Here is a 26,898-nt window from a genome sequence, read left to right as displayed (position 1 = left end):
TGGACGAGAAATATTCCACCTCAGAGAGTTTAGAGTCTACCTGCCTCCTTAATAACATATTTGATGTATCTGAAAAACACAAATGCCTAGAACTGTACAGTGGTTTTAAAATAGTCAATTCATCTCTGAGAAAGCATATGTTAAAATTAGCTCTCACCTTCCAGACCAAAATAAGGAATATTAATAGGCTACACAATGTATTTTAAAAGCTAACATATTTTTGGATGTTTCAAAGTCTTTTCTGCAAAGATGCTGTTGGTAATAACCTTAGAGATTTTAACTTTTAATGTATTCTAATGTTTTCTGCAATGCACAAAGAAGTAAATAAAAAAAAATAAAACCTCTGTGTTTGTTTACATGAAGAGAATCAATTGGATTTAATTGTTTCTGAGTATGCATGAATGGTACACGCACAGTATGTTTAAGAGACTTAAAAAGCCCAAACCCACAAGTCTCATAGCTTCCTGATGATGTCTATCAGTTTTGCAGTTTTTTATTCCATGTTGCTTCCTCCTCCCACTCTGACACAGAATACACGGAAATACCATGTTGCATACGGTAGTAATAGGAAATATGTTCTAGGAATACTTTGTTCTAGTCACATTATTGCACAAAAACATGGCAAAGAATCTCACAAGGTTCCAATGTTAAACAGATACTGACATAAGGCAACTGGTTATTACTCACTCAAAGATTTTTCCTAGTTGATCAACATCTGAATTTCCACGGAAGAGTGGTCTGAAAAAATAAATAAAAATATTTTTAGGATGTGACTTGCTTTAATTAATGTAAATTTACATATGTCATTGACAGTTGCCAATGTATGGTGAAAACGTGGGGGGTTTTTGAGACTTCGTATCTTCTGCTTCCATGCTTTATCCAGTCTGCGAATGAACCTTTCAAGTTTCTACTAAAACTTGTAACAAAAGGGGACAGATGACACATACTTTTGAATACACTACTTTCAAAAACTTAATTCTGCCCTTTTGCATGAATGGAATAATTTTCCCTCAACTTACATTTTCCTATTAATTATATCATTAACAAAACAGCTTTTCACTAAAAGAACACTAAAATAGCTGCTGAGACAAAAATAAAGTGAATGTCATGCAATTCGTTAAAACGTAATAAAATTAGAGATTATTATGAATATAAATTGAAAATTAAATTTCTTGCATACTGTATATTGGAAATGTGCTCCAAGGTTTAAGGGGTCAAATAAATGACAATGGATTCATGAAGGTCTGTAAACAATGGGGTGTGAAACGGTACAGAATTTACCTTGAAGTAGAGGAATACTTCTGCTGCATAAATAAAGATACATTCAGGAAAGAAACAAATTGTTAGGCTGAATGTCCAAAGGCTTAAAAATAAAACAAACAGTGACTAAAAATACTTTCACACACCTTTTCAAAGTGCAATTTAAAATATTTTCACTCATCATGTGTAAGATGCTATCACCACTGTGTGCTACCCCACAGTACCAATGTAAAATATGAAAATCTGATTTGTATGGCAGTATGGCTGTATTTACAGCTTTGTGTTGAACTCAGTAAGGTGTGAACAACAGTGCAATTTTATGTTGAAACTCCCAAGATACTCCAACATTTTACTGACAGATGAGTAAGGATCCAGCCAAGAATGAGGAATCTGTGAAGATCAGGCCACAGATGTCATGTACCATTTTGGTTCAACAAATGGTAGATTACTCCAAGAAACACAACTCACACACAACTGCAAACTGAGATAGTAACTTGGGTCGACGGATAGCCAGGCTGCCCTCTTGTCTGGATCTCGGCTCTCAAAGTACAGAGTATGTTGTAAACTCATGGTTACAGTTTCTGTAACTGTTCAACTGAGACACAGTGACTTGACAAACAATGCCTAATCCCATGCTCTCATCAGCAGCCTTTGGTTATGGAGAAACACTCATTCTCCTGCCTCTCTCCACATACTCCTTTTCTGTCTGATACAAGTCCTTGACACCACTGATAGCCGAAGGCATCATTTCACTGCTGCTCTTCATAGGAAAAGATCTCTCCTATCTGGACTGGAGAACAAAGAATAGTCAGATATGGTCCTCCCCCTCTCACTGCCCATATGCAGGAGCAGGTGTAGGATCTGGACCTCCTTTTGCTAACCGTGAGTTAATACTGAAAAATGGCACTTCCTATCTTGACACCCTCACAAAGGCAGCAGAGCTCCATGTCACTGCATGTCTTGTGGGTCCATTCCAAATGGAGTAAACAGACACAGAGCACTGTGGCATTTCTTAGTTAGACATGACAATCTCTGCAGAAATCTGGGCCACCAAGAAAAAGCAGTGAACTGGCAGACATGCTGTTCTTTGATGAACTAAACATGCATTTTGCCTCCTTCTTGTGTGCTGCCATTCAGGACATGTCATACCAATGTATACTCCAAACTGCTTTGTGTAGGGATACTGAGAGAACAATTTAGTAACATCTGACTTGAAACCATCTGACATGAGATTTGATCTGATGGGGTAAAATGTGGTAGCCTGTTACTTGTCCATAAAGGGCTTTATTTATTTTGATTATGAATAAATCATAAATAATGGGATGTTTTGCTTCTCAGATACACATGATATTTACTAACTGTAGCCACTTTGACAAGATCATTGCAATTCATACTTTGGGATTTCTGGGTTTTTTTAAGCTTTAAGGTATATAGAAATACTGGCTTCTACAAAAACCCAAAGCTTAACCCACTCAGACAGAAGCATCTTCTTCTGCCCTAAGTTTTGAGCCTGATTTTCAGAACATTCAATAGCTACAATCCCAGCATTGCTTGTGGCAGCAGGCACACACTGTAACTTCCAAAGTCAAGCCATACTACAACAAAGACATTTTTTAACTACTGCTTGAAATTATTAATATACAGTTACTTTGAATATTTAATCCTGGTTCCACCATTAGATTATTGGGGCCCTTTAAATTAACAAAATCTACACATTCAAATAATCATATCTATGCAAATGGAAAGCTGATTTAATGTTTTAAAATGTATGCTGAACCTTGCATTAATGTGAAAGCCTGGCAAAGGCAGCCTTGTTCGCAAATCACCTTAGGCAGTGTCATGCCAAAACAAGTACAATTCTTGGGATTTTTAAGGAAGGATTTTCCCATCATTGCTGCTGTCTCAAATTCACTAAGGGCTGAAGCAAGAATTTAAATTCTTTTGAAAGTATAATTATACAATACAAGGTGACCTTCCAACATACTTTGGTATTTCATCATAATGAAGTGTTATTAGTGCATCTTCCAGCCTCCTATCCATCCTACCATCATGACTACAACAGGATGCCAACTCCAGGTTAGGCATCACTAATGAAATTTGCCTCGTGAAATTTGGCTCAAGGTTCAATTGGAATATTGGACAGATGATTGGGGAAATAGATTCACCTAATCAGCAACTGTATCAAGTTCTCATTTCACATTTTGGCACTAGTTATTCTTTTGTAACGACCTGACAGTTTTGCAAGTCCCGTACACATAAAAACTTTCACATGAAGACAATTTTTAAAAGATTCTTAAAGATGGACATCAGCTCTTCACCTTTGTTCTTGGTATCTTTCACTTGATTCATACACCCACTCACTCCCTGAGGTTTATTTATGCAAGCTTGATCCAGAAGTCCTTTCTTGAGCATATGTTCTCTTCTCTGTGATCATAATCTGTGTAAGCCTGGTTAAACTCTGGAGCCTGATTTTATAGAATTCCTTCTTTTTTTCTTCAGGAAAGGCATGGATCTGGATTTGTGTCCTCTGGCTTCAAAAAACACCTAAAATCTGTGAGTACATGTATCTCAGGACAGAGGGACATTCCCATGGATGAAAGAACTATCCACGGGGATACACCTGCTCTTTGTGTGGTTCCTCAATCCTCTCAAACATCCCTGACTTTTCTTGCTGCAAAATCCATGCTCTGAAGGCTCCAACACCATTGTTGTGACTGAACACACGCCAAGTAGGGAAGAAGATGGGACAAAAAGATTTGGAGTGCACCTATGACACTTAATTTCCCTGTTGATTCAAGAAGTCTCAAATGCTTCCCATGCTGGTTGTGGCTTCTTCGATTTTTCAGCGCAACAGAATGAGGAAAATGTTGAAGGGAATACACAAGTGTCCATCTTATTTGGCTACTTCTTTTCCTGGCCTTGGAGCTAGGCCATTTTCCACAGCCTCTGGAATGATGCCCACTACTGTATGGAGGAAAAGCCTTTCTGTGTCTGCTGTAGGACCAGAATGCCCTTAACCTACAGATACGAAGATATGACAAAGGCATTGTATTACTTACCCTGTCCTGCTAAAATAAATCCCTCCTGAGCCAGTAAGCAAGTACCTTAGTTCCTGAGGTACAAAATTTGCAGCTGCACAATTAAATGGATATTAGCTATGAGTCTGCACTGTGAAAGCAGAAGAACAGGAACACCCTCTGAACATATACAATTTTTTACTGTGGGGGTGGCCAAACAATGGCTCAAAGAGGTTGTGGACCCTCCCACCCTGGAGATATTCAGAAGCCATTTGGAGATGGTCCTGGGCAACCTGCTCTAGGTGATCCTGCCTGGGTTTGGACCAGATGATACCCAGAGGTCCTTCCAATCTCAGGCATTCTGTGATTCTGTGATAGTACAGAAATAAAAATACAGATCACAACATAAGGTTGCAATAGAAAACCTACAAATCCTGAAATGTTACCATCTACTTATAGTTTAAAAGGGCTTGCACCCTTAGTTTTCTGGACAAAAGGTTCTCATGCTTATATATAGCTGAACAAACTAGATTTAACCATTTACCAACTTTAAGCTCTTTTTCTCTTGTCCATGCCTTAACTTATGCTTTTGCTCATGCTCATGCTGAATTTCACCTTCACTGAATATTCTTTCTATCTGACCTGGACATTAGTATCTGAAAAGTTGAGTACTTTATTTTACAGACATTGTGTTTCATGTCTGTACTACTCGGTAAAACCTGAGATATAAACATTTCCTAAGCAAGTCTCCACAAAAGAATTTTCCCTGGTGCAACGCTACAGACATGCCAAAGCAATTTTTGAAGTATTGTATACAATGACAATGCAATGACACGCAAGAGATAAATGAGTTTTAACTGTAAACTGGCCACATTACTTCTAGATTTTATCTTCAGTCTTTGGACTACAAAGCAAAGATAATCTAAAGCTTTTCATAAGTAAAGTTAGAATTTTCATAAAGACTGGAATTAAAGATATTGATAAGCATTGTTCTAGTCAAACATAGTTTGCATTTTAATGCAAACACAAGGAGAAAACCTAATAAAGCCACATGCATTGCAGTATAGGAAAAGATTTCTGCAGGTTTTTTGACAGTAGCTGACATTTTTAACTAATTATTGACATTCTGATTGGAAACTATCTTTCCGTTTCTGACATTGGTCACAGAAAGGTTACTGTGAAGAAAGAATCTATTGAAGAGTGAAAAAAAGGTAAGAAATTCACTTTCTTACCAAAACATATTACTGAGCTCTCATGACAGTTCTGGAATTGCCAATACAAGTGATTCCAAAGGCAGACAAGCCTAGAATCTTTCCAGATATGTAAGAAGTAACAAACAAAATAACTACCAAAATCCTTTCTGCTAATCCATTTGCTCATTGTGGTGACAACAGCAGTTAGGAATTCCATCCCCTTCCCTGTTATCACAGAAAAATGGTAAGGATAATCTCTTAATTACTAACTTGAATACATACAATATTCTTAGTGAAAAGCCTGTATATTGGTGATCCATGTGTACTCAGGGAAGTCCTGCAAGAACTCCCTAATATGAGAAGAACATCATGGGTGGGAAGGGTACAATTTGAGTTTTGGGCAAGTGGGGCTTGGACACTCTCGTTAAGAAGATGCCGAAAAGGTGTTTTGGGAAGAAGAGCAGTGAATTCAGAAAAGGTAGCTGCAGCTTCGAAGGCATTACACAAAATGAGGGAGGTGTTGAAAGTCCATGATTATTTGACATAATGAAGAAAAAAATGTACAAGGTCACGTAGAGGTTGTACATGAAATTTTAGAATCTGATAGTGTTGTAGCAGTTAAGTCTAGGAGTTTGTATGTCTGTGTTTACAAGAGCAACAAAGTGATGGTGAAGAAACTAAAAAAGCTAAAGCCAAGTAACATTTGCCAAGGAATCCTGCATCATGCCACAGGAAACCTGCCAAATTACATAGTCAGAGATGTATTAAAAGGATGGGCTGGGTTTTTTCATATTACAAAATGTGAATAGCTGGTAAATAATTTTGTCAGATTCTTAGTTATTTGTTATGAAGAAAATATTTTCATTTTAAGAATTAAAACCATACATGACCTAAAACTGAAATTATGAGATGACTAGAAATAAGATGATCTGGACTGTCCTGTGGAAACCTTTATTCACAGGGATTATTTCTGAGCTGATTCCTAGCCTCTCTTGTTGCTACCACTGTTTCTCTTTGACAAATAGCCTGCACAAGTCTGTACTACAGATATGAAAAGAGAAAGTAAAACAAGAAAAAAATGTATCACCTTTTAAAGATGAAGATCATTGGCCTTTCTGGTATGTAAGATGAATAAGGTGCAATATGAAACTTTAATCTGAAAACAGGCCATGCTGACAAGATTTCACACTCTGGACAGTTACCCACTTCCAGTCACAAGTGACTTGCCTCAGCTGTTGTGCAATTCAGAGTTCTCGTTTTAAACCTAACATTTTCTTGTACTTCTCTCTCTCCTTTCCCTTTAATAATATCTCTGTGTGGGTGGGTGCCAGACGCTGCATAGGAAGAAGTTACTTCATGTAGAGGTTATTATACTTGATCATAAATTGCTCAAAACTTTCACAAAACTTTTCTTCTCTCCTCCAATAAGTAAGGAGAAAGATGACATAGATAAACATTACAACTGAGGAAATACTCTTCAGCTAAAATCTGACAGAAACCAGACCAGCCATCTTGAGTCTCTCATTTTAGTCTTTAAAAGTTCAACTTCTTTCATTCAAAAATCTATCATTCTTCAAGTATGATAATATCACAATCATGAATAAGAGGACTAAGATGGGGCCATGTCAGTACTGAACTATTATTAGAACCAGATCTAATGCATCAGAACCTACAATTATTGTTTTCCCTGGAGTTACTCATGTCACCCAGTAGACAGAAGCAGATAAAAAAATACGGTAGTTTTTCCAAACTTCCAGTTCTGTAATGTGTTGAATTTGCTCTCCACTGCTATTCAAAATGAAGCAAATTAATTCTAGAAATGAAGATAATATTCTGACCCCCAAATCCATGTATGGTCTAGTTCATAAGAAACATACAGGATCTCTTTCTTGTAGAAGAAAACAAAGAGCTTTCAGAGCTGGGTGCAGATACAAGCCAGCAAGGAAGGACCCAATTTCAGATGTTCCCTTTGCAAGCAAAACTGAAAGGGAAACGTTAGTAAATGGGAAACCAAACAGAGGCACTGTGTACAGCTTTATGACCAAAGCCAGCCTACTGTGTAGAGTGAAGTTTACCCAATATAACTAATGATCTCTGTAAGTAAGAGAAAATATAACTGTCTTCAAAGCTTCCCTAACAACTGACACAGGAGATCTTTTTCTGGGTGCTTAAAATTTGCTTGACACCTTCTAGGTAAGCATAGTCCCAGGTGGCCTTGGAACAGAATGATGGGCCTTGTCCCCTACCACTGACATAAAAGGGAGCTTTACCACAGACATCAATGACCCCAGGTTCAAGCCAACTGAGATTTGGTTTCAAACCCTTTTTTAAAGAAAAATAATCATGCTTCAAGAGAAGGATACGTACATTATATATATTTGTATACATATATATACATCCACACATATAAAGTTCCCAAAAGTAAGGTTAAGTGTAGATATGATCTTTGACCAGAATATGCTGTAACATAGGCAGATCTCATCTGTTCCTGGGCAGAACTACTTCAGAATTCATCACTGAACATTATTTTTTGAAATAGAAGAGCCTTGGTTGGTGGAGTGTCCTTCACTTACTCTCTCATCATGCACGTCACAGTTCTCTTATCTGTGGACATTTGTTTCCCTGCAAGATTTGTAGGTTTATTTCACTAGGGCTTTAAGGCTTATTATCTCAGCTCAGGAAGCGTGATATAATAGTGGCACCTTGAAAACTGTGGCAACGTTTGAAGCAAATTCTATAAATACACACACAACTGACCTTGGAAAAAGGGAAGGGAAAAAAAGTGAGGTCTCTGCTCAGTGTGGATAAAGAATCATTCCTTTTGTTTGTACTGACAGTTCTACCAGCAGTATGATTGAACTGCCTGTGTATTAAACACCTATCTCATCACTGTGCGCAAATTACACCTACTTGTCCATCAGCAGTTTGAAATTTAATGACATAACTAAACTGCATGCTTCTGCCTTTTGAAAGCAGCCTGAAAGAAATACTGATATGACACATACAATATGATAATGGTCTTCCCACAATCACTTATTTAGTTTGATGCATTCTCTTCTCTCTCATGAACTTATTTCATATCCCTGTTTTAAATCTGCACTCTTTAAAACTCTCACATGGCTTTGCCCTTCTTGTGCAACTCAGCTGTGGGGTTTGAAAGTAACAAGTGAGGTGTGGATTAGATAAAGGCTGTCTTATGTGGAAGGGTAGCAGCCAAGAGGGGTCCTCACTGTCCTGTTCATTCAAACAAGCAAGGGTGCAGATCACTGTGCAGACAATGTGTGTGTGAGTTTGTGCAGAGAACCTCATGCCTGTGAACAAATTTGCCCATGTCTTCCTTGAAGAGACCTATATCCTCCCTCCAGAGCATGTCAGAGCTGTTTTTCACCACTTCTTTAACTCATAAGTTACTCTTCACTTAAAAATCTAGCAGACAGCACTCCAAAATGACACATTTTAGCCAGAATATGAAGATGCTCTTTAACACTATATTTTAAAGAAATGGTTTTAGAACATCTATATCATGGCAAAAGACGAACCTTCAAGGTAAGCAAGAGGAATTTCAGTCTGCTTCTAGTCTTTATCAATTATGTAAATTAAATGAAACAGGCATAATACATACATGAAGTATCTATTTCTTTATCCTGTATGAAATTTCACTGTGAAAATCTTTTCAAAACACAGTTTTCAGAGATACAGAATAATTTTTTTGTAGTTCCACAATTCTTGCAATGCCAAGATGACTTCAAGAAAGCTCATCTGTTGACATTTACCATACTTAAAAACTGGTGTAAAAAACCTCTCTTAAAATGGGCTTTGCTCAAGGGTGCCTCTAATGTTGGACTAGTTTTAATCAAGGGGATGGATATAGAACAGGTTTTAAAGTCTGAAGCCCTCTAATTAAAGTTCAGTAATGTTCCACAAACTGGGTATATTTTCCATCAGATTGCTTTCACATTACAGCTTGAGGCTAAAAGGTTTTGTGCCATTAGGTTGATTTCTCTTGGAATAAATTCTTTTAAACCGAATGTCTAACCCTGTTATCATCCTTGTATCAGGTGAAAGACTATGCACACATAACCATTGCCCAAAGGAAACTAACTCTTACCTACCTGTGATTCTTCCTTCTCAAAGGGAAAAGAAAGATACGAACATGTATAGTCTGTATACTGGTTCATTTGATCTCCCCAAAGTCTCTCTACTCAAGCCAGTACCCAAAGGTACTGAGTAAATTAACAACCAAGCATGTGTTCCCAGCTTTTCTTGGGCTTTACCTCTATCTTAGTAGTGCTAAGCAAGAGCTTCACAGATGAAAGTACACTCTGTGAATAAAAGAGCTTATACTCTAAATACTTAATCCAAAATAATGTGAAAGGATAATGTCATAAATGATGTTTAATTTTCAGCATTATGAGCAACAGAAAATGGTGCATCTATGTGATTAAATTACTAGTCTAACTTTAAAAAAAAAACACCAACAGACTCTAGAACTAGGAAGAGTAAGGCAAAAAAGCAAGTACCTGACCATAAGAGCATGAGAAAAAATCTGTAAGTCAATCTTTTCTGTCAGATGCAATGGTACAGTGGCTGACAATGAGGTAATGGCACTCCGTGAGACTTCAGAAAAGGGAGCTTCAAGAGATGTCAAATTCCCATGTTTGAAGGGAAACACAGAATTAGAAGATATTCTCACAATCTAGAACATAAAATTCTCAGTGCAGAATGAAATCTTAGGAAAAGATTTTTGATTCTTTTCCCTTCTGGAAACATATTAAAGGCTAGGAGAGAGAATCCTTGGGTTTTCTCTTGATCTGGGCTTCAGCTGCTCCTGTGTGGTGTCAAGTACACGTTTTGATCTGTGATCACTTTATTTGCCCCCATACTAGGTGTTAATGGCACCTGTTGCTCTAAGCCTCTCTAAATTTTCAGATAAACATGAAACATCAGAACTGTACCCACCCACAACTAATGTCTCATCACCCTCAGCTGTAATAGAACACTCTTGGTCAGAAAAAAAATCTGTGAGTGGATTACAGTCCTTCAGACAAGAAAGGCAGGGAAAACATTTCAGTAGTAAATGGCAAACTGTTGTGTGAGCAGAGGTTAAATTTCAATTTCAACTTTTTCCCCAGCTGCTGAGTCTGAGTGTCAAAAGACATGAAAGTGGATTAGAAGGATGGTGTGAAGAAAATACATTAATTTTTAGCAGCTGTGCTGGCTTACAGTGAATTAATAAACACCTGCAGAAAAGCTTGAGATAAGCATTTAAGGTAGAAAGTTATGTATAGCAACCATGCAAGGAAAACTGATACAGTTTTCAAAGGCCAGTTAAACTAGATACAACTTTGCCCTAAGCAATACTTTGTCCCACACAATACATTCTACACAGGCCACAGAAGCTGAGATTTACATTCCCTGGCCCATGACAGTGCATAGTAATCTGAGTTCACCTATTAGGAGCTCTCTGGTTATTTATCCTGTTCAGCTTCTAGTGACTTCACACAAAATCTTTTTTCACACTTGAATCCTGACCAAAAGAAAGAGTAAGTTAATTTTTATATTAAAGAGAAACTGAAAACCTAACTTCCAGGAGATGACACTGCTTGGATGCCACCCTCCCCTGTGCAACTGCAGCACATTTTGTGAAGTAGATTTGGGTGTTAAAAAGGTCCCCAATTTTTTTTTGCAACCATTTTTATGCTATTATCTCTGCTTTGCCATTACTGAACCATAAGCCTTTTGTGTCTTCTGTGGCACAGCTCTATTGATTTTTAACATCATTTTAATGGGAAGAGCACACAACTCTGTCTTTAAAAAAATGAACATTCCCTCAGTCTCTGAAATACTGAGCATATGTAGCTCCTTGAATCACCCCTTATCTTGAACTCTTCTGCACCCACATCACCACAGTGATCACCACCTTTATGTCCACTACAAGGAGTTCCTCAAGATCCAGATGGAGATGGCTGTCATTTCTGAAAAAGAAAAACCAACCTAATTTGTTTAGAATTAAAGATAAAAACAGAATCCTCTTCTGGAGTAAGTGAATAATCAAGTAGAAACCCTCCTCCTGTGGTAAGCCATTTTATGCCTTGCTTTTCATACTGTTGTGGCTGGCATGTTTGCCAAAAATAGAGGGTTTGCTAAAAAGTCTAGGCCCTCTTTAAACTCCGCTCGCACTTTCCAGCAGAATGCCCTCAAAACCGAACTGTTAAAACATCTAGGAGATGAGCAACACCTACCTCTCCTTTTGCAATTACTTCACAGGAATGGAAAAATGATTCTTTGGAAGGAGAGAAGCAAGCAAGCCTGTTTCTGTGCTTGAGTGGGTAGGACACCCACCTAGAATATGGTTCTGTCTCTGTACATGTACTCTTTTCAGTGCTAATGGTCTGATGAGATCTAGGTTTAACTGAATATCTTAATTCTTACAGCAGCAGAATATGATTTATCAGTGCCAAACAGGCTTAGTTTAACAGCTACAGATAGAAACATTACAGAAAGATCTCCTGCTATGTATACTTCTTTAGATGCTGAAAGCTTGCTCTCAAATTATTTCGATATAAAGAGCACTTAAGAAATTATTAAATTGTATAGAATAGTGTGTATGCTGTACTGACATAATCATAAAGCCTGTTTCATGGACATAATCTAATAAAAAAGATCTGATAATTCACTGTAGTTGGTGAAATTCTGGATGATATAGCTCATTGAGTCATGTACCTTTAGGTAACTGATTCAGACTCAGTGAAAATCAATAGTAACTGAATCTTCACGCCAATTTACTTCAGCTCAGTTGAATAAATGAATGGAAATGAAGTAATCCCTTGGATGACATTCGTATTTGACAAATGTCTATATTCCAAAAGCACTTACTACTGGCAAACTTAAATATGTTAGGAGAGAAGCTAAGAATATGGAGAATATTTAAGTAAAAGAAGAAATACTTTCTCAGAGTTTGTCTTAAGAGTTGCAACTGGACAGAATTCATTCAGTGCATCTATAAAAGGAAAGCAGAGCAGATAATGTGCGAGTTTCTGGAAGAAGTCACATGGTTTGACATGCCAGATGCATGGTTCCTGAAAGACTGCAAAATGAAGCATGCCACAAGCACAAGAGAGCAGCCAGGCAGGTCACATGCTGGCACCAAGAGCTTGTCAAACCCTGGCTCTGCCTCTAGCAGTCCGCACACCATAGTGGCTGTGTCTCACATGGACTCATTTGCACAGGGCCAGCAGGTCAGGCAAAGCAAGCAAGCAAATGTAATGGCAGTGCCACAGGCCACGTGCAAACAAAATTAGAAGCAAGGCAGCAACACGTGCTTTCATATCACACGGCAAACTATGGTTTGAAAGGAAGAAGGGACAGGAATTGCTGTGACTCAGTGTGAGCTGTATCCTGCCAACACCAGGCCCCTGATGGCCAAAGCAGCTCCCTACACGTGGGTAACACATGCTGCTCTGTGGCAGGTGGCACATACATGCAGGAAAGGCTGTGGCCACCTCCCTTCCTTACCAAGTCAGGACTCTTATCTACGTCTTTGGTATCTGCAACACACAGACTGGCAAGTTCTCTGCAGTGGTCTGAACCCTGCAACGTAGGTTCAGGAGTCAGTGGGGAGTTGCCTTTGGGGACCGTGATTCCCTTGGAGAAATTGTTTTCCAGAAATCTAAATATCAAACTTCTTGCTTTCTCACTGACATTTCAAGGTCTCCTCTCACAGGCAATTATTTACTTGGTACAAAATGGTACAACGTCTCAGAAAGCTGCCATGTTTTGCTCTGCTATCCTTAGCTGTTTTTAAACTCCAGAGATTGTCTGTTCCTTTAGGTCCGCTTCCGCTTCTCTAATCCACATTTATGGAGTTTTATCAGATATAAAGAACATCCATCACCCTTGGTGACCAGTACATATGAAGAAGTGCTACTCTGAAGCTGCTGAAAAACACAAATATGAGACAGATTTGTCCTATATACTTCTCAACTAGAACATACTGCTTTTATGACTGACTAATGGTAGCTAACTATTAGACTCTTTGCTGGACAATCAAACACAGAAAATTTAGTAAAGGCTGCCCAGATCAAAATGTCTGACTAGACACTCAATTTGGAAAAAAACCTCCCACACTTGGGAGCTCAGCAACATGAATCATGGTTAAAGTCTAGTCTTTTTCCTCCTCTCCAGAATGCACCAGCGTCCAGGAAAGGATCCCAAGAACTTAAATACCGTTTTGTAGCCATTTTCCTATGAAAGAGAAAAGTAAATAAAAACAATGTTTAGTTGTATTACGAGTCAAACGAAAGTACACAGAGATTCCCCTGGCCAAACTCTAGGCAAAAAAAGCAAAGTCTCTCCCAGCCAAGTTCCTGCAGAGGGAAGTTGTGTGAAAGAGCCAGGAGACCCTTTCAAATGGAAAGTCTTTGGGCAGTGTACAGCTGGCTATCTCTCTTTAGGCTAGAGAGCAAGGGGCATGGATGACATTGCTCTGCTTCTCTCCTGTTCTCTGGCTGGTGGAGTGACTGCTAAAAGCAATCTGTAGCTGGGGATCCCACCAAAGCAGCCCTCAGGCTGCTCTAGCTTATCACAGGTTTGAACCTGTCTTTGAGATGCTCCAGAGGACACAAAGGTGGAGCACGTTCACAGCAACTGGCCAGCAGCTGTGCCCAGCACAGCTCAGATCCAGATGTTTCTGCTGCCAGCTGCATTTCCAAATATCCATTGCAAATGCTACAATGTTAATTCCAAGGACTTAGAAATACCTACATCATGACTGACATGTCGCGGTCTCTCTCTTAACCACAAGCTCTTTTCCTCTGACCTCTTGCCAGACTACTTCAGATTCTCACAGACTGGAATACTGCACCTCAAGGGAATGCATATATTTTTAAGGACTATGTGTTCAGGGGCATTTCAGACTAGTGCTGTGCCACCTGCAATGAGAAAGCTATGGGAAGCTCTCCAGGAGGAGACCTCTCCCATGAAGTGCCATCTGGGCTTGAGCTGTGTGCAGCCACTGGCTGCCAGCCCAGAGCCACCCTGTCCTAGTGCCTTGGCCACTGCCTTGCCTGACATGACCCCACACCTGAACCAGTCAAATTAAACTTGTTCACCTAACACCATTTCTGCGGAGCTTTGTACCACTGCTTCACGGTTCCCTTCTGGCTTTTTGTCATGGGTAGTGGCAGTTTTTGGTTTCTATGGTTTATCAACGGTTTCCCTTACTAACAGATCTATTCCTCTGACTGAAAGTTTGGCACAGCTGGAAACTAGAAGCAAAACCACAAGTGAATGGCCTGGCACTTACCACCCATCTCCAACCACAAACCCATACAGTTACTGGATTTGACTAACGGCTATCAATCACCCCAACTGCAGACAAACAGATATCAACTAGAAAAGGCCTGAGGGAAAATATCAGCTAAAAACCAAGTCAGTATTTTAATGAGGTGATGCTGTCTTGGAAACACATTTATTTCTTACTTGATACTTAACTCGATAATTATGGCATTATTCTGACTGTTTGCCCTTCTCTCTATTAAAGTGTGTTTGTCCTTTGTCTAAAGCCAACTCAAGCTCTGCCTTGGAGGTCAGGTTAAACAGAAAACAATCCTCATTATCCAAAAAACTGGAATAATATGAACAAGTGCAGTCTTCTGCTTCCTTTTATGTTAAGTTTCCTTAAGCGTGAAGCAGAATGTCATTGTTATTCCATCAGATCACTAAGGTCACTAAGTTAAACTGTGGCTTGTGTCCATTCAGCTTTAAAAATATTTGAACTTATCTGGGGAGGAAGAAAAAAATCCCATTTTAGTAGGTCTAGTTTGGAAAAATGATCAGCTTCCCACACACACCTATGCACATGAATGGCAGAAGAATAAAAGATGAAAAATGGAAAGCACAGAATTTTGAATGCTGACAAGATCTTCCTAAGGAACAAACCTTGTCCCAGTACAGTTGGTCTGGACTGTGGTGAACTTTTACAGCACTTGCAACTTAAATCATTCTTGTAACAAAACAAGATAATTTCCAAAAATGGCAGAAACAAACTCAAGCCAGAATCATACAGTACTTTGGTTCAAAGGTTGCAAATTAAGCTGTGTAGCTTTTACAGTTCTAAGCTGCAACATGCACCACTGCTTGTTACAACAAAAGACAAAACAGAAAAAAAGAAAGTTGTTATTTTAGTTCTTTCTGCTACCAAGATCTAACTGTAAGCAAGCACACAAGTGAATGATTACACTTTGGAGCTCTTGGTCCACTAGATATGTTGGTTTAAGGTTCACTGGAAAACACCAGATAATGTGATTGCAAAGTCTGTGTTTAAATTGCTGCATGATAAAGAGAAAAGTTCTCTCTTAAACCACATTTAAAATGTTTGTCAGTTTAAATGGAAAACCTAACTTATAAGCAGCATTCATAGCTGTACTCAATTGCTTTTTGCCATGTCTCTACTGTCTTGGTTTTATTATACCTTCCCTCCCAACATCCAGTTATACGTCCTATTTTTCCTTTTGTTAACAGATTCCTCTGCTGTTCTCTCTTCTTTCCAACCTAAAGAAGATTGAAAATATATTACAGATCTTTTCTCTGCTTTTGAAAGACATTTCAAAAATGTCTCGAAAATAAGAGAACACAGCATGAGAAGGAAAAGTCAAGCTAAGAACTGAAAAGAAGTAACAATTTTCCATATGGAGGAATACAGGATCTAGTAGGCAAAGCCAAATATTCCTACTGCTGCATAGCTACTGTGCCCACTTAAAACAGTGAAGACTAAAGGATCGGATATGCTGAAGCACAGAGAAATACCTGACAAGGAATTAAGATGCATCTGAAATTATACTGTGTCATAGAAATATGCCTCACAATTTGTTGCATGGCAATATTCGTATTTTAGAGGCTCCTTATTATCTTCAGAGCCCATTTTCAGACTGTGTTCATGATACTGTTCTTGTATGTGCAGAAAGATAATATAAAACTGAAGTCTTCACTACTATCAATCAGAGCCGTCTTTCTCACAGTCAGTATGTCCAGGATTTCATCTGCAATACCCACATACACAGGAAGATATTAAAATACCAGTCTGTTGACAATTCACCATGGTGTGCAAAGAAAGATGATTTTAAAAAGACAAGGAATATAATTCTTCCCTATAGAAATCGGGCTAAGTTTATCAACTGGTTTTGGTTTGAGACAGTTCTGTTTATGCTGGTTTATATGAATTTGTAGTCTCTGTCCTGCTCCCATCCAAACCCAAGTATCTGCAGTATCACTGATGCACTTGGGCTGTGGCAGGAATATGTCCTATAGTTAGAAAAACAAGCTCTATATTCAATTGCAGAGTATTTTGCTGATAATATTTCAGTACATGATGCTTTACTGTTGATTACAGGCTTTAAACAAATGTTTCTGCTTTCCCACTGGTCTGGATAATTGAATAATATTAATGGAAATCAAAATTTAAGTAATGACATACTGTTACTTAATTTGAAATGAGGGTCATTTAGCATACATAAACAACTCCCTCGCTGGGTATGCAAAGTTAGATTGATTATTCCTCAAGACCATTTAACAGCAAACCAACTGATCATAAGGAATGACTAACCCAGGAGTAGAGGACATAGTAATTTGAATTTTCCAAGCAATTCTCTGCAATAGCAGCATTTCTGTGAACAATATCCCCCAAAGCCCACTGTCCTCTTTACTTCGATCTCCAGATGAAGAACACACTTAGGCCATTGAGAACCTGCGGCTCTCTGTTGAACACACGTTGCCGGATGCATACCTCTCTCTTTTTTTTCTTTCTTGAAGTGCTTGAAAGTACCTGTGAGAGATTAGCACCTACAGAACAGCTAATTCAGACCAAATGAACACATGATGAAACTGATGCTAGTTAGGACAGACTCAAGGAAGAACTGGACGGCAGATCTCTTGCGAGAAAAAAGACGCCTGTCCCATTCGCAGCACCAGGGAACTGCAGGCTCTGTTACAAGTTATCACTTTGTTGCCTCTGGTAACAACCGGAGTTGCACATCTTTCTCTGGATAAGGACATGCATACAGTAGCTCACAGACTGATGGCCTGACTCCCTTTGTAGCTACCTTTTTGTGCTTGTGCTTGTGTGTGTGGTATTTTAGCAGACAGCTAACAATAATCTTCCAGAGTGGCTTAAATTCAGGCAAATTTAACTTATACACACTCTTTTGCTTGCGCTATGCAGCCTCATGAAGCCCAGAATAGAGTCTGTGAATTCCACCCTCAGCCTCAACTCTCAGCTGACAGTTCTTCATAGCTCCCATATATATTGCAACCCTTATTTTGAACAAAAGTCTTGCAGTCCTGGTTTTATGTCACAGATGAGACAGCTGGAAGCTTGTACAGCATCACTGAAAGCAGTGAAGGGCATGGAAGCTGTGGACACCACTACACAACACCCTCTCCTGCCTTGCCAGTTTGCAGCACTCTTACAGCCATCGCTTCAAGTGCTGCACTGTGCACATTAACAGAGAATATGCCACTCTGTGCCACCCTGTCACACCAAATTGATTCTGAAGAGGTTACAATCCCCTTTGAAGTCAGAGTTAATTTCAACAATCATTTCAGTGAAGCCAATGCACGATCCCACTAAGAAGTGAGTCTTCACTCAATGTCAGAAGTTCTCTGTATCAGGTTTTGGAGACAGCTTAAAAAAAGGTCTTCCTGTTACACTTGGCTATTTCTTTCTGCAACCACTTGACCATATTCATCACACAAAGCAGTAACTGAAACTTCAGCTGCAGCGCTGACTCTGCTGCTCTTCCTTTGCTCACAAAGTTGGGTAGAGGTAGAAGTGAGTGGCACATTCTGAGTGGGTCCCCCTCCTCAGAATCACGGGAACCTTGGGGTTGGAGGAGACCTTGAAGATCACCCAGTCCAACCACTGGCCCAGCATCACCATAATCACTCCTGAGTCATCGCCCCAAGTGCCACATCCATCTTTGAACACTTCCAGAGACAGTGACTCCACTATCTCCCTGGAAAAGTTACTCCAATGTCTGACCACTCTTGGACTGAGAGGTTTTTTTCTAATACCTAATATGAACCTTCCTTGGCTCAGCCTACAGCCACTTCCTCTCGCTCTTTCACTTGAGACAAGGCAGAAGAGACCGGCCCCCACCTCCCACAGCCTCCTTTCAGGCAGTTGTAGAGAGCAGTGAGCAGTGAGGTCCCCCCTGAGTCTCCTTTTCTCCATAACAACACCAGTTCCCTCAGATACTTCTCATGGGACATGTTTTTAGACTCTTCACCAGCTCCATTTCCCTTCTCTGGACACCCTCCAGCACCTCAATGTCCTTTGAGGGACCTGGAATGGAACACCGCACTCAAGGTGTGACCTCACCAGTGCTGACTATAGAAGAACAATTACTTCCCCAGTCCTGCTGGCCACACTACTCTTAGGATCTCCTTCCGCAGACTCATTCTACCACCTGGTTCTGTTGCTGACACGCGAAAGTACATACAACAGATCTGATGATTGCACTTCAAACTATACTAATAACTTATGGCTTGTTTGGAAAGGGGAATAAAGATTTACTATATTTTAGTGTTTTAGATGATTTACAATTACTCAATACCCTAAGACATTGTAGCTAAAAATGAATATGTCTGCTGCTATTTTTAAAAACCTGATGTTTTATGATTCCAGGCAGACTGCAGGTCCAAAATCCAGCATTCACATAACCATAGTTTCGATATTATCACAACTGTATACATTATCTAGAACAACGAAGTCCCAAGCTCACATTTTTTCTACACACAATGATGTAACTCCTCTAATTGGACAAATTTATACCACTGAAAGATAACTTATATGCCAATAGCTTGTTTCCCTGTGTCTGCTGTTTGTGTCCACCAGGGAGTTTGGCCCATCACAGGTATTTCAGCATCTCATATCTGCTGTTACAATTTTCAAGCACAGTTGGTAATGCAGTAACTGTCTCACATATATTAGCAGTTGACAGAGTAGGCTGAAAAATGAGACAATTGCTAAAAACATGATTTAATATTTAAAAATGAATAAATAATAACCTCATAGTATTCATGCCAATGTTGTGGCTTATGAATTTCTGGGACTGATGATTTTACCAACAGCAGGCTGATTAAAACACCATGGAGCTGGTGCATGAACAGTCTCAGTAAGAAACCCATGTGAATGGAATTAATTTCCCTCCTGGATAGATGAAGCTTGTTGCACTGAGATAATACTGTTTTAGTTTTAGTTTGGGGAGGTGGAAAAGCATTTTGGGAGAGCATTTTGTTTTTCTAGTTTTGGGTTTGAATTGGTGCCAGTAAACTTGCAGTCACAACACTGGCCACCCTCTAACATATGCCTTCTTCAGCCTGACTGGGCTCTGAATATAACAGAGTCTACAAAAGCTAATATTCTCTTCTGATGACTTTTAGCTCTGTATTTACTACAAAGGGAGACATTTTAAAATATTATTTATTATTTATTAATATTAATATTAATAATGATGTTTAATATTATAGTTAAATGTGCCTGGCTGTTATTGTTACATGGATAGCCTGACTCCTGAGTCCCACATGCACACCTAGACATCTCCTAGTCTGTGCAGCATTGAAATCATACAGGAGCATGGTTTTGAAAACTGGGCAGGTATAGATGCACCAAGAATGAAGCACCAAACACTCTGATGCTTTTTCTCAAGACTGACTACTCGGAAGAGAATCCAAAATTGGTGATCCGAGTTTTCCTTTATAGAGCATTTCACACAGATCTGAATCTGGGATTCTACTCTTTTTCCCCCTTTCACCCTCTAATTGAAGCAAGACATTCTCTTCTTCCCTAAAACACTGGTCATGGCTTCCTGCTTAGGAGCCGCCACACTCCTTGAGCCAGCTGGAAGAGTTTTATGTATCCATACAGAAGTGGACACTATTCCCATTTTTCCCTTTCTCTTTACTGAGTGTTCATGAAGTAGAAGGTATAAAGCCCTTTCCTACTGGCCCAGAAAATGCTCAGCCTCAAAGTGTAATCTTTGTATAAGTAATTCAAATCTATCTAAACATTAAAAAAAAGCCAAATGATGTCCCCATTTTCTCAGGCCCCTGTCAGTCCTGTCAGCTGTATCTCTGAAGGACTCTCTGATATGGTAGCAAGCCATAGCATAGCTTGTAATTTCCCCTACTGGTTTTTACTATCCATGCATCACAGCATTTAAATCACAAAGAAAGCAAAGAAAATACGTTTACTCTTTTGTTACATAATGTCACTCCATTCAAATGGCTAGAAGTCACTGCAAACTGCTTAACTAAACAGGAAATTTAAAAACTGGAGCTGTCATACAAGGAATTTTTGAAGTAATGCTTTATTTTGTGGGTGCTGTCATCAGCAGTGCACATGGGCAGAAAAGACACACAAAGCAGAATAGTTTCTGGGTACGTAACACGTATACCTGAGTATTGAACAGTTTATTGCTGATCTGTAAATAGAACAGGATCCTTGGGAATCTAACTGAGGGATTTTAGGATACAACTCTATGTGTTCATCTCTGCAGAGGCCTATAAATCTGTACCAAAATTAAAATGTGCAGTTTTAAAATAGCTATGACTTTATATGAACCTCAGACTGCGGGAGGAAAAGAGCTGAAAAGTGTCATTTGTTTAGCTGAATCAGCCAAGATGAGACAAATGTTCAGATTTACTCTAGGTGTGTCTTGACAGAGGTTTTTGGGGTTTTTTTGTGTCCAAGTCCTTTATACACTTCTGTGTATTTCAGATCTACTTCTTAAATAAATACTTAGCCTGCATTTGTCTTAAATGTTTTTAGATTAAGGGTGATTTAAACTGAGGTTCCATGTACTTAAAAGACACAGTAACCTGTTACATACAGATTGGACCATTCATACATAGCTCACTTTTCTCCTGCACTTACCTAGGCTTAAAACACCCTCACTGTGTTTGTGACAGCCTACAAAATTCTGTTCAAGCAAACTCCCCACTGTCCAATGTCTCCTTGACATAAACAGGATTCTGGTATGTTTTGTGATGCTGTATAGTGTTTTATTATGAAATCCATTGCAGTAAAGTCCCTGGATATAAAAATGCCCACAGAAGTCTCAGTATGTTCCTTAAAAGTAAAAGACCTTTAAGATCTTTAAAAGAGAAAGCAAAAGAGAGTAGGAAAAGAAGGCAAAAAGTACCCAGTAGGACAGCAAAATGAAAAGGTTGTTTTAATATCAAAGCCACATCTATCATGCAAAGTTTTAGCTGCATTCTCATACTCTTATCCTACCAACACCAGTGGATTGGTGATTACCCAAGGGCACTTCCATTTCCCAGCAAAACTGCTATTCAATGTTCTGGATATACTCCACTGAGTTTGCAAAATTTTACATTTTACTGCTACCAAGGTCACAAAAACATGGGCTTTCTTTTGCAATCCATCAGAGGAATCTGAAAGACAATGCAGATCATGCAGAGAGTATTGCACTGTTAACCCACGAAGCCACCATTCAGGGCTGTTTGCTGTGGCTTTATGGCAAAGAACCTTGAGAACAGTCTTCCAAACCATGCTTGTACACTGAAGCATGTAGAAGCCATACTATTTGCGATGAAAGAACATAGTACATACAGACTTGGCAGATTCCTGACATCTACAGTTTTTAACAGTCTCCCAAATGTAAGACTAAGAATGTCACACTGACCCTACATCTGGCAAGAAAAATAGAAGTCCTGGTTTTATCAAAGTCTAGTTCAAATTAGATTCATTTCCATAAGAAAAAAAAATACTGATTTTTTAGTATTAATGTAATATTTGCATTTATATATAAGCAGAAAATTTAATTTACTGTGTGGCTTTGGAGATTCCAAAAAGCTCATACACCATTACAAGAAAAAATAAAATTGGTGGAGTTTGTATATGGCAGTATTTCTTATCTGTCAAAATGCTTCAAATTAAATGAGACAGAAAAAAAGTTTTGAGCATGTTCTGCATTCATTTTTTGGCCTGTATCACTCTTACTGCAAATGCTAAAATGAAGCTTTTGACTTTGCTATTTGAATCAAAAAATATCAGCAGCTTAATACTATTGTGAATATGTTGGTATAGAGCTAAGATTGATTCTTTAAAAGTCTGCAGTGGAGAGTTTAAATGATATTCCTAAAATCCTCATTCTTTTTTTTCTCTCATTTTCTGACTTCATTTCTGAGTCAGAGACAGAGAGGGTGGAAGATAACTCTACCCTGGCCATTTGACCAGGCAAAAAGCCCAAGAAAGATGATTTTTCCATAAAACATTAACAAGTAGTAAAATCCCAAAGTTATTTTGCAAGACTTCAATTAGTATTTGAACTTATTGTATAAATTACAACGTTGTTTCTCAAAGCCCTAATAGCATTGCATCTCCTTGTAAATTCTACTAATTTTGGGTTTTAGGCAACCCAGTGCATATTTTTCTTTCACATTTTATTTCTGTATATCCTTTGGCTACACAATAGGTGTTAAAAAATGCTATACAGTTTCCACACAGAGATCACTCAGGTGATGAAAACATGCACTTTTTGCCCTTAACCAAATGCAAGTGATTGGGTTAGCATCGAGACAGATTTACCCTGTTAGAACTCTTGCAGGTTTGTTCCTCTCCACACCCTACTCGGTACAACCTGCACATCAGTGTCTTTCCACAGGCAAAGACCAGTACGTGAAAGGGACTCTTGAATTCACAGCTCACCTGCATCCAGCTGCAATATTTTGTAGTGAGATAGTTCTGATTTCACATAAGCAGCTAAAAAAGCCATTTATCTGGGAGGATGGGGTTGACTAAACTTAACATCTGTTACCCTACCCTCAGGCTACATAACTTATTCTTAAAGAATCCTACCTCTAGAAAACAACTTTACAATGGCTTCTTAAATCTCAAATATCCCAAGAGCAGACTACAAGCAAACACCTTGCTTTGATGCTTCAATGCACAAACTACAGAGGAAGAAGACTCCGCTGACTACAATGCCCTGCCTTCCTCAGGGTAAATCCCTTCCAGAATCCAGCTTCACTCAAATTGATCAACAGCCTCTCTCACCCAGTTTTATCTGCATTTGGATTCAGTTTCAACCAGAACACAACGATGCTCATGCAAGTTTTACCAAGAGCTGAGACTCCCATCAAAAGAGACTCCAAGATAGCAACAAGTATGAATCTGCAATGGGCATTTCTATTTTGCACAGCAAATAAAACATCCTATCAGGCCTTTCCAATATAAACATGATTTAGTGCATTGTAACAGGCATTACTGCACATTTTTTCAAAGGAAAAGCATGAAGAAAATAAAACTGTATTTCTTACTTTCGACGGAACATTTCTGCAAATATGCAGCCAACACTCCAAAGATCAACTGCTGTTGCATAACTGGACTGAAGTAAGACTTCAGGAGCTCTATACCACAAAGTAACAACCTGTAAAACAAAAAGGAACAGAAAAGAGAGTGCTTAGCTGCAGAATTACAACCTCCTAAGTGCTGTACGTACAGCTTCCATTTAGTTTAATCTATATTGTAAAACTCACATATTAGGGCTGAGTGGTTTAGCTAGCACATAGAAAAGTGTCCTGTATGGAAAATCTCAGTATCCACAGCTGCAGATGACGACTCAGGATGTGAGACCATTTCTTGTCAAGAACATTGCAATTCAGGGTACAACAAAACTGGTTTCAGAATACAGCATTAGTGTGACAATCATAGTACCACACCACACTACCAGCAACTCTCTGAAGCTTTTGCAGCTTACAGATCCCAGATACTTTCCAGTGGAGATTTGGACTCTCCATAGGGCAAATGTTAGTCAAATGAACAAGGTCTTGTTTTCCTAACTTTCGGGATGTAAATGTAGTCACCAGAGCCAAAACAGAAACAAACAAGCCAAGGAATTCTGTGGGTTTACCCATAGGACAAATCAGTACCTGCAGCATGTCTGTTCTCAGCCCCTTATGGTTCATGTACTATTTTCTATAAAAGAGATTGGGTTAACTCAAGTGCATGGACAATTAGGGTAAACATGTTTGACCTGCCTCCAAAGTTGTCTCTGAAGAAACTGAAGAAATTATAACTTTTTTTTTCATCAGTTGGATACAGAGTAATCCAAACCCTTCTCAAAGCCGTCCCTTACAAAAGGCATCAATGTTGTCTACTGTGGTTTCCTTGAACACAAAGGAACCCTAAACTGTCAGTTTTTAACTAAGCACCACAGCACAAGGATTCCTGGCAGCTTCTTGACCTTTACAGTTGTGTGACTGTCTCTGCCCATGTGCTGCTGGTCAGACCAGCAGTAACTTCTCTCACACCATGTGTTCAAATGACACACTCTTTCCCATGGACATATGCCACGTAAAGCGCCTGCTTTTAGTCTGTTCTTGTCCTGGTGGTTATGTCACAACACGTTGTAGGGACTCAGTGGAAATTTTACTGGCACTGCTCCATTAATGGACTTTGATAAGTCCTACTCACTGGACCCACAACAGAGATGAGACAGCTTATATTTATCCTTTTGTATCCCACAAGTAGACCAAATACAGATGAGGCTGACTGTCTCTTCAGGATATTTGCCCAAGAATACAAGGAGCTTCTGCAGAGTCCTGTGTGTGCTACTATCTTGCTAGAATATAATCTCATAGCCACAGGAGTAGTCCACTCCTGAACAGTTATAATCCAGCCGTAACAACATATGACCATCAGCTAAGTGCCAATATTTTCTTACTCTGTGCTATAATTTGAACCTCTGACTATTAATAGGGGGGCTGGCAGGGTCTCTACAATTACTGGCTTTTTTCTTCAACAAATACAAAGATGGGAGACGTAACATTCAGGAGGAGCATGAACCAAACCAAAACTCTGAAAAAAAAAAAAGGATAGAAACAAAGAAAATTATAAGAATGAAAATGAATTTTAAAATTATGTTAACTAGGATAAGTGAGTTCTGAATTTCAAGACCAACATAAAGAAATGTGTAAGAATAGTGTTTTTTTTTAATGATAACAATGTAATTGTCTTCTAAAGAAAAATAACAATGGAAGCAATCAGCCAAATTTGCTGCTCAAAGCCAGATGAAACAAAAGCAAATACAACATTTATTACAATAATTATATGCCCTGACAGCCTTTGGAATCACTGAATGGCTACTGAAGAGAGGTTAATGGGTATCTGCAAGAGTGGTCATATTAGCTAACAGTTCTTTTAAACACTTTGATGTTTATTTATAAAATTTATCTATGAAACAGTTCAATAACACAGTACTGCACTGGCAAGCTACACTTCCAGATACCCATCCACAGAAACAGATTCCTGTGTGGAAGTTCAGCTTTACTTAGCCCCATTTGTCTTGTTCCCGATTTGTTACTATACCAGTGACACTTTCATGAAACACTTAAAAAAAAATAAAAACCAGAGAAGTGTCTTCAGAGATTCACTCCAAGGAAAGAAGACAAATATAACTGGAGGTCAGGGATTCTCTCTGGAGATGCCTTGTCTGAATCAGATATAATTCCTCCCAAAACACATTCTTTTTCCTAATGCAGACATACCTCTCAAATTGAATTATGCTTTTATTCTTGCAGTACATTTGTGGAAAAGCTTACTGAAGTAATACTGCTTTGAGAAATTAGATATAACAATTTCAACCCGTTACTGTTTGTGAATGGCTGGGTGTAGTGTCAGGAGGAAGAGCTGTGTGATCTCTGATCTGATCTTTGGAATACCACCAGGCCCTATGATTCCTGGTTTGAGGTCCACATTGCTCTTCTCACACAGAGCATAAGGATGATTTATTTTCCCCAGTCCCACAAGCCCTGCAACATTAGGGCTATGCACTCTCCTAGGCAAAGAACTGGATGGATGGATGGTTGTGGACCATATGCCCCAAACTGAAGTCCCTTCCAGGTGAGTGTGGCACAGGACAGCTGCTCCTTTCCTAAGAGCTGCATCATGGCTCTTGCCCGTGTCCGTGCGTGCTCAGGGGAACGGTGCTGTTTTCAGACAGCTGCGGAAGTGTGCAGCACGGTGGCTGCTTCTCCCATGTGACCCCTTACTGGCAAGTTCCCCAAGCATTTGCACCCTGCTACACTCAATGCATACACAGGGGACTGGGAGATCTTGCTTGAGTAATTTGGAAAGTTAAACCTGTAAAATAGAAGGTTTCCAAAAGACTAACAGTTAAATTTCAGCTAACTCCTGACTGCATTATCATCAGAGAGGAAGGAATCTGTGTTGAGCTGTTTTGATATGCTCTCTCAATAATGTGTCATTATAAAAGTGATCAAACAACCTTTATGGTTTGTAACATGCAAGTCCGTGTTTCAAAATGTGAACCTGGAAGAAATCAAAATGTACTAAATGTCAGTTTGGACACAAGTAATGCCACAGATGACTCCTTTTGTGGGCAGGG

General features: G+C 39.1%; 1 protein-coding gene across 3 annotated transcripts in view; it reads right to left on the bottom strand.

Moving 5' to 3' along the window:
- CDK6 (cyclin dependent kinase 6) overlaps positions 1-26,898 on the bottom strand; it is a 136,443-nt gene that overhangs the window by 18,560 nt on the left and 90,985 nt on the right. For all 3 annotated transcript variants that reach the window (XM_005518799.3, XM_014248523.2, XM_088064355.1), the window contains exons 5-6: positions 23,810-23,919; positions 688-738 (exon numbers count right to left, since the gene is read on the bottom strand). In XM_005518799.3, the coding sequence (XP_005518856.1) occupies positions 688-738; positions 23,810-23,919 (161 nt within the window). The remainder of the gene's footprint in view (positions 1-687; positions 739-23,809; positions 23,920-26,898) is intronic.

The sequence above is a fragment of the Pseudopodoces humilis genome, chromosome 1, assembly GCF_049639895.1.
Source record: "Pseudopodoces humilis isolate 2021_Gansu_Grassland_sample_001 chromosome 1, ASM4963989v1, whole genome shotgun sequence".
Lineage (NCBI taxonomy): Eukaryota > Metazoa > Chordata > Aves > Passeriformes > Paridae > Pseudopodoces > Pseudopodoces humilis.
Note: the sequence above shows the minus strand (reverse complement) of the source record. Positions and strands in the feature narration are given on the sequence as shown.